Source organism: Sinohyriopsis cumingii, chromosome 14, assembly GCF_028554795.1.
Source record: "Sinohyriopsis cumingii isolate HCF-2022 chromosome 14, ASM2855479v2, whole genome shotgun sequence".
Classification (NCBI taxonomy): domain Eukaryota; kingdom Metazoa; phylum Mollusca; class Bivalvia; order Unionida; family Unionidae; genus Sinohyriopsis; species Sinohyriopsis cumingii.
Genome location: NC_142974.1, coordinates 108,948,987 through 108,961,149, shown reverse-complemented (window position 1 = coordinate 108,961,149; position 12,163 = coordinate 108,948,987). Strand labels below are relative to the sequence as shown.

Genomic DNA, 12,163 nt, shown 5'->3' with positions numbered 1-12,163 from the left:
GGACCAAGCGGTTCAGGTAAAACCGAATTTGTCAACCGTTTGATCGAACATAAACATCATTTGATCGATCGTCCACCTCAATGAATCGTGTGGTGTTACAAAGAGTGGCAATCGGCGTACAGCCTCTTGCGAGGAAGTCAAGTTGATTTCATCGTGTTTGTGGAAGTCATTCCTAACGAAGACGACGGAATCGTGTCTGACTCCCATCAAACCCATCTGGTCAGTTTTGATGACATGTTAGAAGACGCAGAATAAATTAAACTTTGGTTTACGCGCAAAGGGCATTACCGTAATGCCAGTATCATTTACATCACTCAAAATTTGTTTCAACAAAGTAAAGCAAATCGCATCGTCAGTCACAATGATCATTACGTGGTCTTGTTTAAAAGACCTCGAGATAATCGCAACTGCAAGTCTTAGTCAAACAATGAGGAACGCCTTGGATAACTCAGGCGTACGACGATGCCACTCATACTCCACACGCATATTTACTCGTTGATTTGAAACCCACTATCCCCGATTATTTGCGATTTCGTACCCATTTGTTTCACCACAGGTGTCAATACGAAGGGCCTGTCCTGTATATGTCTCCTAACTTGACTTAACACCCCCCCCCAGTCTATAAAAACCTTGCTCACTTGTCGTCTGTCTCACACAGCGTCAACATGACGTCCCTTCAGTTTCATCTTCCGGTCAAATTGATTCGTGCCTTGTTTGGCAACAGTCGCGAAACAAATGCACAAATACGTGCTCGTGTCTTAGAAGCCAGTCTCAAAGAAGTCTTACGATGATTCTCGGTGACAGCACGTGAATGACTGCAAGGCATCATTCAGATTCCTCATAAGTTTTTTTGAGGGAGGGATAGTCATCGGGTTATTAACTCATGTGGGTTGTATTAATATTTGGTCCACGTATCACATAAGACATTTCTCGTGAGTTACTTGAAATGTATGTTAAATGGCCGCTACCCCATTAGCCCTACTTTTACTTTCGCAATTTAGTTTTATTAATTTTTTAAACGTATTAGTTACCAGTAACAGTAATAGTTGCAAAACAATACAAAGTAGCATTTATACTATGCAAGCAAATTATATTATTTTAATACTATTTTATATTATTCTTCTTAGTAGTAGTTACAAAACATTATGAAATAGCAACTGTACTAGTAGTAATAATAATAAAAATAATTACGACCATGGTGTCGGTGGCTACATTTCGACAGTGGACTATTGTTTTGGGTCAGAAACTTATATACCAAAAGCATATATGTCTGTATTTTGTATATTCCGCATCCTGAGGAAAGTCGTTTTTTTATCCATAGCCGGCCGTACACCCGACTACAATGGCGTTGTGCTGATCGAAGATACGTTGCTGGTCATAGACTACAATGCGTGGAATCTCCAGCTTTACAGTCGTCATGATGGCAAACTACTGTTTACATCACACAGACTGGACTCCTTTCCCATGGATATCTGTCTTATTAGCAAGACGGAAGTGGCTGTGTGTCTGTGGAACGGGAAGATTGTAATTATGTCATTGAAATCTGTAGATGATGTAAAACTGGTCAAAACATTAAATGTAAGGACAGGATTTAAACGGTGTTATTCAGTGGCAAAATTGAATTCAGCCAAACTCGTTGTCAGCGGTTGGAAGTACGGCATGTTTTGTTGGGGCGTTGTATCGATTACAGATGGACGTTTAGACTCAACTCACAACATCTGTAAAGGTGACATTGACAGTCGTACACACTTGGCCATAAACGGCAACACAGTTTACATCTCGTGTTGGACTCGTAACTCCACTACTAGAGGTTTGTATTCATATGATATTTTCAATCCAAACACACACAAATATCTGTATCAACACCAGGAATTAGAATTACCGTGGTCAGTAATGGCTGAAAGGGGTTGTGTGTACGTGGTGGACTGGACCTCTGACAGCATTCATCAGCTGACAGACAGTGGTCAGCTAGTGACAATACACAAAGTGTCATCAAGTCCTTATGGAATATTCTATGATGACCAGCATGGAGTACTTTACACCACAGTGGAGTACAGTAAAGTGATTACTGTATACAGACTGGAGTATTTACATCAAACAGGTAATTCTGTTTCATTTTCCACTTTGACATCACACGAGAACAAAAACTACACACTTCATTTATTTACAGTTCCTAATTCATATTTATGCCCCAAAATGATTTATGAATATTACAATCATAACTGTTTGTAAAATATACATGTATAAGATATGCAAAATAAAATAAAGTGGAATACATATTTTTTTTATTATCCTGAATGTACGTGAATTGTGTCGTCATTTTCATCGTGCATGGACATATTTATTAATTTTAAGTTTGAATAAAATTGTTTTCTTGTTTCTAAATTCAATACAAATATCGCTATAACCATTTATATTCATTACTGATTGATAAGTCGTCTGTACGTTGATTGTCACTACACAACTTTCAAATAAAAATATTAAATCTCTATGGACTATCACAATGGAGGCAGGCTACAAAACAAGCATCATTACCAGTTCAGGGCATTACACATTTTTTCCTTAAGGTGGCGCTTTCATTGATAAATATTTGCACACGACATGGTACGCACGCGACCAGAACTCATTCATGTATTAGCAGCGTCTAAAATTTCCACGGTGTTTGTATTGATAACATTCACGTTTATGGAGGGGTTCTTTGTTGATATTGCAGGTTGGAAATATCAAGGAACAAAGATAATAATCAGATAACAAGATATTAACTGTAATTAGCTTTACAAATTAGATTTTTTAAATACCATGTTGGATATTCTACGATATGTTGTTATTCAATGCTCGCCATATTTACTACCGTTACTGTGGTCAGCTTACGTTTCCATTGAAGCGCAGGAGTTTGAGGTTTTATCGATAAAGTACGATGAAATCTCTGACAACACGAAATCATCATATCAGTACTATAATCGTGATTTTGTGTCGTCAGATATTTCATCGTACTTTATTGAAAACACGTGAGACTTCTGTGATTGAAGGATGCAATATCCTTATATGGACATTCGAAAAGACGAGGCTGAAAATGGAGATAGTCCTTAGATGAACGAATAAGGCGGAAGATTATAGAAATAATATTGTAAAGTAATATTGCAAAATAAGGTCAATAATGTTATTCTAATTTTAAAATCAAGAAGTTAGATGTTGAAATGATAGCAGTTACTGATACTGTTTGTCATAAATGTACATGTATATATGGGAATTGTTTAAATTTGCAACGTCGATGTGAAATATATTAATAATTTCTAAATTACATATTCATTGTTAAATTGCTGTCCTGATGTAGGCCATTGAAATATGAGTTAAAAATATTTATGTGGCGAATACACTTCAATACATTATAAAAACGTGTAGGAACATTTCAGTGCCCTGCTCACGAAGTTGGGTTACTGCCACAGTGGTTCATATAGTTGCTTACAATTTGTCCATAAATTATACGTGTACTATGTAATATTATTACAGCATAAAAGTAACATATAGTATATGATTTATAGGTAAATTATAAGCAACAATATGAGCCCCTGTGGTATCTGGATAGAACTCATTTCATAAATTATTAACTGAGATCTGTTTATCAGTTTTGAACACAAGAGTTTAGAACAATTGGAGACCATTCAGGCTTTGTGTAACAATGTACTTCTCCAAACTAAATAAATAATAAAAGTAGATGTTTTATGGTCCAGAAATGTAGAACAGAAAACTTTATGCATACCTGTGACCGTGTTTGCAACATATATTTTATGTAGGATAACTTATTATGTATTATTGTTTTGTCTCACATACTTAAGGAAGAAATTTAAAGGTTGCAATCTCTGCAAACTTAGAGTACTATTTTACTTGGTTACATCAGTTCCGTGTTGCATCTACAGTTTTATGCATATGACACACATTGATATGAGGCCATGTTATATTGCCTTTTTAATTAACAAATCAGCACATTCAAATATGTGGGACTGAAAAAGTTAATTTGGATTGGGAACATAAATTTCTGCTATATAGAATGCATTGCTTATTCTGACAGTTTACTATAAACTGATGGGAGAGACCTGTATATGCTAGATGTTGGCACTTGGCAGGCCAGGAACCTTTATTGATGCCTGTCTGGTCTATAGGTTACTAAAATCACAATGGACCAAGAATTCCAAACTTGGGCAGAAATCTTCAGGTTTGACTCTTCATATTTGTAATGTGTGTAGAGTTTGATTGTTAAAGGAAATGTAATCCTAGGTATTACAAAAGGTATTGTAAATTGTAGGAATTATTTATTTAAACTTTAACTTATTTAAATAAATTTTAATTCCCGTTATTTTGATCTGTGAGTCATGGGTGTAATGTGTGCTGGACAGGATACAGATTGGATGTGCTTGCTCTGCTTTGTCATGTTTACTTTCTAGACAGCAAAGGAAATTTGGAAAGTTAACTGCACTTGGTCTAATTGTACATTTGGTCAGCTGTTGTCCTAGATGGTGCCTGATTTTCGTTATTACCATGTGTAAATAGAATATCGCCACAGGAAAGTATCATAAACGTATGCCAACATTTCTCACCTTTATGCATGTTGCAAATGCAAATACTTTCACTTTAATACCTGCCCCATTTTCAGAAGCACATAGTAACTGTAGAGTAGAAATCTTATTAGTGCCTGTTGAGTCTACTACAGTGTACATGTCAGTAGATCTCTATTTTATCAAGATTGGAGATTTAACATGCGTTTCTTTATTTGTGCACAATTGAACACTAATAAATTGCATATGGGGATTTTTATTGGCAAAGGATTTATAAATGATTGGCAAAGGATTTATAAATGTTGAGACATTTAATAACATGAATAAAAATGATATAGATTGAAAATTCAGATTAAGCTCGCTAAATTTTGCCAAATTGTTAAATATCTGCCTTATTGTTGATTATATATATATATATATATATATATATATATATATATATATATATATATATATATATATATATATATATATATATATATGTATATATATAACTAGTCCATTATATGCACAGGTGTTCCAATAGAAATTCTGAAAATGGATGACAGATCCATCCAACTTTTTGAAGAGGCTCTAAAGGATGGAAAGGAAATTGTACATAACATACGTATCATGGTTGTTGGACACATGGGTGTAGGCAAAACAACCCTGGTCAAGCGTCTTCTTGGAGAGGAGGTAAACATTTCTGAGAGACGTAGTACAGAAGGTATAGATGTCTATGTCAATTGCTGTGATGTTTCTTTGTCAACCCATGAATGGAAAAGGCGAACAAAAGGTATGTGGGCATAAATAATAATGATCATACAAGATTTACCTCTCGGTATTTATACAAATGCCATGAAGTGAAAATTTATCATGTTATACGATTATCTGTTCATCCATCTCTATTTTACTTCACACTGACAAAGTTTTCCACTATCCAATGATGCCCTACTTTGTAAATAATCTGCATTTGAGGCAAGGAACAAACCTAGATATATCAGTTTCTGGCTTGAAAGGTCTATCATCAAAGTCAAGATCACTGTGGCTAATGGAAGGAAATTTCACACACAATTAGCAATAACATATTTTCAAGATGTTGTGTACTTGAAGAAACTGTTCTTTTTCATCTACTGCTTTTAGATATACACAGACAAGGGGGAGTTTTTTAAGTTTAGATATTTACCTTTACACTACAGGTGTTTAGTACTGAATGTTAGCACATTGTCTATGTTTTGTGCATAATTGTTAAACTTTTAACATTTGCATTTTACTTCTACATTATTTGTGTGAATGTATATGCTGCCTGCATCCTGTATGCAACTTTTGGCTTTTAGTCACCCTCTGTTGCATGCTAACCTGCTTTGTAACAAGTTACACGGTGAGTGATATCTGTACTAAAACCATAAAAGCCATTAACCAGGCAGTCTTGGTAGAAGTGCCTGGGGTTCGCGTTAGAAGGATGGTATATTCTTATTTGTGTGCCCACGTTGTATGTGTATATATGTCTGGGTTAGGATTCTTGAACCATAGCTCAAATTAAGTCGACTGGCTCAAGGCTGGTAAATTTTCCGTTTGACTATTAGTTTTCAGAATTGTAATAGTCTAATGGCTAGTTAATCTTGCTATATACGTGCTAAATTGTTTTATTGGAAGGATTGAGCGGGAGAAGTAAATTTCCGAATCTACTAGTAATTCTGTGTACAAAGTAATTGATGTTAAATCCTATTCCTGTGGCTAGCTTAAAGACCAAATCATATTATTTTAATAGCATTATTATTATTATTATTATTATTATTATTATTAAAACAGAATTCAGATACTATATCTGCCATCCAATCTAGACTCTCCTTCCCCAACCAGTTTGGGAGTCCACAGCTTTTATATAACCCTTGTACACTATGAAAAATGGGCCCCTTATCTAAGGAATGCTGTCGATAAGGGGCATTCATTCAGATTACCAAAATATACCTGATCCATCATATTCCAAGTACTATTGCTAATCAAAACTAATTTATGGGTAAATATTTTTTTATGTGTGGTGACAGCAGTATAACTAAATGTGTCCTTCATTATTTAAATTCAAAATGTTTATAAAAAGAAATAAACAGTGCTATCTTTCTTTATTTACAAATCTATAAATTTACTACTCAGAATAAAATGAAAACTAAATAATTTGTTTGTATTGATGTTAATATGGTCATATTTAAATAGCAAAGGTAGCTAATTCAGGTCTCTTCATCTTTTAGCAGGAATTCTCAATTTTGTTTTTGATGATGAAAACTGAGTGTGAGTTAAGAATTTATAGATTAGTAAATAAATAAGATGACTCTTTATTTTTATCATAAAACATTTTGGATTTAAATACTAAAAAACTATTCCGCATCATAGAACTGCAACATATTGACAATGGAAATGGGTGTGTGTTTGACAGTGATGGGTTGATGATTAACACACATTCTTTGGGACACAATATGACTTTTATAAATATTTTGAAAAGCATCAAACAACATATGAATTTGTAATCAGCACTCGTACCCTTATAAATCGTTTTATTCAACCTTACTGCATTTCAATTTTTCTTATATCTATCTATATATCTATCTATCTATCTATATATCTATCTATCTATCTATCTATCTATCTATCTATCTATCTATCTTCTGGTCATGCAAGAAATGCACACTCTATATATAAGATTGTAAGAATCACAGAGGCCCATATCTTTGCTTAAAATTGAATTATATGTTATGCAGGTAGATATAATAATATTTATTATAATTGTACATGTTTGACATTTATACTGTAAGCAAGAATATGAAACTCTTTTGGAATAAAATTTTGTATTATAAAATGGCAATGGTCAGCATGCCATCAGAGGTGCTCATATCGTTGTTTACAATTTAACTCTCAGCCATACATATAGTATACAATAACGCAAAGTAGGACACTTCTCTCCTTTCTCATGCGACCTTTTTAAGAATTAATGCTGATATTTCAAGGTAGATTTTGCATAGCCAGAGGTCTCGCTAGGCGCTCAAAACTAGGAGGTCAGGACTCCTACTTTGGAAAAAACAGGAGTCCCACCAGCAAAGTTTAAGTCCCCTACCAGAAGCATATTGGGCATACTTAAAGTGGCTAAATTTCCAGATGATTAGAACCAGTGGTTGCCAATGCGTTTACTTTTCTAACTTCTTTAGAACACTGATATATAACTCATGTTTGTCCATTAATTTAAAAGTGAGAGTGAATTAAGACAGGCATAGGAAATTTCTTAATCCACGCGCTAAGCTAAGGATCACACTTAGTGTTCCATATGAAATGTGAAACATCAGTTCTAGCACTCTGTTTAATCCCGTTACAATCTTTCCCAATTTGCGCCCAAATACTTATACAAATTTGCAAACAGTCTTTTGTCTAACTCTCAACATTTCTTGATTTCGAGGTCACATGCACTGCTTATTTGGCTACACTTGGAAACGAATACAATAATGAAACATAAAGTGGTTCATTTGATGTACTCTTACACGAAAGTACATCACTGGGTCATTCTGTCTCTGTATTCAGTCATTGTAAATATCAGTACATTTCCCCACCACTCTGCAGCTAGTCAAAACTTTGAACTTGGCGCCAAGCTACTGGGTCATGTTCTGAAGATGCACTCTTACAATGACTACAAGTACATATGGGGGTCTTTCAGCCACTGAATTATCTCATTGTAAATATTAGCAGAGCTCAAATGATCATTTGATCAACACATTTTCCCACTCGCAGATGGTTGAAGCAGAACTTGCAAGCCCTTGAATTTGCTATCCGGCAAATGTGTGCGTACGGAGGACTCCTGTAGAAGTGATTTTCTGCGTCCCAGGTTTAAAGAATTGCGTCCAAATACGCGTGATTAAGCGTTTTCGAGACCTCTGATAGCGTAATTTGGTACTGATATTTAGCTGAAGCATTTGACTTTGTATGCCATCCAAATTTTGGTTGACTATCATATCTTTAAAGGAATGCCAGACCATTTTCGCACTCTACTGCTTGACATAGCCATGACTGCGCATGCATACTGTGCAAGGGAAATGCTGCTCGTTGTATTTTGATATGTACTTTGTCCATAACTCTGTTCCATATTTAATCATTCAGCTCAGTTATTTTCACTCTACAAGTGTTTGCTGCAGATGATATTGGGACACTCTGCATATATTTTACCCTCATCTGACATTTCTTACATTGTCCACATTTAAGATATTCTTTTGTGTCTGCTTCAGAACAATTGCATTCCCTTAGATCATAATAGCGCGATATGTATTCCATTTCTGGAACCTGGTCTACACTCTACTGTAAATTCATACCCAGATAATATTTCTAGCCATCTAGCTATTCAACCCACTGGATTTTTGAGACTAAAAAACCACTTTAGAGCCTAGTGGTCACTCGTTATGTTTAATTTTCTTCCCATCAGGTAATATTTGAAATATACAGTAAAGTACTGCACGGCCAGCAGGTCCTTATCTGTAACAGTAGTATTGTTCACACTTGTTCAGTGACCGACATGCATAACCAATAACCCTTTCTTGATCATTTTGAATCTGGGACAGGACTGCACCTGTTTCATCATCACTTGCACCTTGATATAGGAAAAATACTGCAATTCTTTCAATGCAATCTCTACCGATCATTGAAAAGTTTTGGGATTGTTGGTCAAACCCCGTGGCATTACTGTAAACTCAAATAAACCGTGCTTGGTCACAAATCTTGGAAAAAAGTGAAGAGTTTGGATAATTCTTTCTGTTGCTGAAACTTCTTCCCATTTGATGAATCTCTAAAGGGGGCTTTCAAATGTTCAGTTATATCTTTTTCTATAGTTTTTTGTGTACTTCATTCAGCCTGCTTTTCTTTCATTATTAGTGTTTTCCCTCTTGACAAGTATTTTTTATGTAATCAGGAAGCTTGCTTGGAGTGGTATATGTTGTTTCTCTCCATTATCTTGATACATCTGGTGACAATGTCTTTCCCTTTCTGACTTTTATCGTCCTCTAGAAATAACACCTTTATGACCGATTCAGCAGTACCAATCACAGCTCCTTGTTTCAGTGAGACTGATGATAGGAAAGGATTCATGACCCTCACCTTTATTGTAGTGGTAACATTACTATCAGTAAGACTTGAAGCCATCACAAGGGGATAATGTTCTTTAAATTGCAGTGTTGCATGACTTTCACATTGCTGAACATCAGTATTATAGCAGTCAACAAAAACATCTACAATATGTTCACTCAAACCAGGTGTGATGTAATTATCAGTTAAACAAATTCTTATGATTTGATTGTTAACACACTGTTGACACTTATCACTTTGCCATCAAGGATGATTTTATTCTTACTCAAAATAATGCCTGATAGCTTTCCATCAGATCCTTTCAATACAATGGTACCAAGCAAAACTTCATCTTTGTTTTATTTCAGCAACAATGACTTCTTAATCCATCTTGAGAGTGTCTAGTTCTAAGGTGACTTTAATATTCCCATAACCCAGTAATGGTTATCCGCCTGCATGCACAAGACATCCTTTGCTCTTTAATTCTGGTCTTTCAGCTTTCTTTATTTTCTTGTATACATGTTCAGCTAGAACAGTTTTCTTCGCACCAATATCTACTACAGAAGTAACTGGGGCTCCCTGTACAAAATCCTTAAGATATATGCACTTTGACTTTGGTATACCTCTATGAACAAGTATATTGACAAGTATATTAATGATAGTTTGTTCATTTGTCAACTGCATACTTTGATTGCTAATAAGGCCGTTTTCCCTTAAAACCTGGACTGTCTTTGGCCAATGGAGTCAATCCCCATTAATTTAAAAAATTTCCTGTTTTGGATGCCCTTCATTCAGAACTGTTTTCTGAACTTTTCTCTGTTGTGGGCTTTGTGTCATATCTACTCTGGTTTCTTGGACATTCACGTTAAAATGAGAAGGATCACCAGAAATAAAACGGGCCTTTTTGCATGACTGGTAACTCTGTATTTCACCATGTGAGCCATCTTGGTAACTTTGTTTACCTTTGTGTCCATTATCAAATCTGCTGTAAGTTGGTTTCCATGAGGTTGGATGAGAACTCTGTGTTAAATTACAGCCTGTTTTTTAAAAGCATTCTTGTATAACCTTTCTCAGCTTATCCAAATCAGCTGATGTCTTTGAATCGTTCTTCTACTGTTGCCTTTGTCAACTCTTTCAGATTCTTGCACTTGTTTATTAAAAACTGTATTCTTCTTCTTACCTGGTGTTGCCCTTGCTACATTTTTGTCTGTAGACCAATTTTCATGTTCAGTCACTAGTCCATCATTTCATCTGTGACTTTTGTTTTTATTCTTATATGTTTCTTAGAAATTCACTACTTTAAAGGCTGCATAATCTGTGTTTTTTCAGTTGTTTAACATAATCAACTTGAAATCGGGCTTTGTCATATATCAACCCATCGAAAAACCTTCTCAGTAAATCTTATCTGGTCTCTTCATTATGCTAGCATACGCCTTGAAATACAACCTCTTTACTTCAGCTGCATATTCTTTAACAGCGCGTCACCATATTTCTGGTATATGTGACTAAACTGAGTGCCATATGTTTGTGAAGTTTCAATAATCCTAAACTGACTAGCTAATTTGTTTCATAATGCTTCATAATTTGCATGTACAGTGTACTCTATGAGACAATTGTCCATTCACAAATTCACCTTCAGCACCTTGATATCTCAAAATAAGTTCTTCAAATGTCTCAACTGATGTCCACCTCTGATGATTGGCAACTTCTTCAAATATATTCTACCACATCTTCCAGCTCTTTTTTCCAATAAAAGGTGGTAATTTGGGGCTTGTGGTTTTCCTCATACTTCGTCCTATTCTGCTTTGATAAATTGCACTAGATGTTTAGTCCAATTCACACTTGCTATACGATGACAAACTTCCCATTTTGATATTTGATTGGACATGATCTGACATGTTAGTCCTTCTCTCTGAGGATTGAACTGCCTCCCTTGTTTCAGACTGGTTATCATCATCTTTTCCAACATTCTCATCAGTTCTGTGATATTTAGCCTTCTGATTGCTTTGAGCGTTCCTTCCTCCAGCATTAATTTTCTTCAAGCTGCTTGCAGCTTTTTGGCAATGACCATAGGTGTTGTCCAATTTGGATACCCTCTTTTCCATTACTTTCCATGTTTTGACTAAGTCCACATCCTTTGTAGGTTGGTTCCATATACTATCAGGAATGGCCTTTAATGTTGAGCCTGATTTGGATCATTTTGCGGGACCCTCTGGATTTATGTATTGTACCCCCCCCCCCACCCCATGAGCTGTGTCATTTAGAAATAAACTTTTAAACAAGTTTTATATGATAATAAACTTAACATTTTCTTCCATCGCTGTAAAAGTACTTTCTCTCTATAGATTTTTTCTTTTAAATTACTGACGCACAGGGCCCCTGTTAGTGCTTGGTCCAATTGTGCCAAAACGGTCAAATCTGACTATGGTTGGTTCTGTATAATACTTCTCAAGAAAGCCTCAACATTATTTATTTGTATAACACTAGTATTTTAACACTCACATATAATGATGTCTTCAGATTTTATGAATCGCTCT

The 12,163-nt window shown here is 35.2% G+C and overlaps 2 protein-coding genes across 3 annotated transcripts in view; both read left to right on the top strand.

Moving 5' to 3' along the window:
* LOC149784589 (uncharacterized) overlaps positions 1-1,876 on the top strand; it is a 50,609-nt gene extending 48,733 nt beyond the window's left edge. The window contains exons 4-5 of the mRNA XM_089933013.1: positions 1,322-1,661; positions 1,870-1,876. Of these exons, the coding sequence (XP_089789139.1) occupies positions 1,322-1,661; positions 1,870-1,876 (347 nt within the window). The remainder of the gene's footprint in view (positions 1-1,321; positions 1,662-1,869) is intronic.
* Positions 1,706-12,163, top strand: part of LOC149784588 (uncharacterized) — a 115,461-nt gene continuing 105,003 nt past the window's right edge. For both annotated transcript variants that reach the window (XR_016413898.1, XM_089932653.1), the window contains exons 1-2: positions 1,706-2,101; positions 5,068-5,328. Coding sequence is in view for 1 of the 2 variants with exons in the window: in XM_089932653.1 (XP_089788779.1) it covers positions 1,894-2,101; positions 5,068-5,328 (469 nt within the window). In the remaining variant the exon portion in view is untranslated. The remainder of the gene's footprint in view (positions 2,102-5,067; positions 5,329-12,163) is intronic.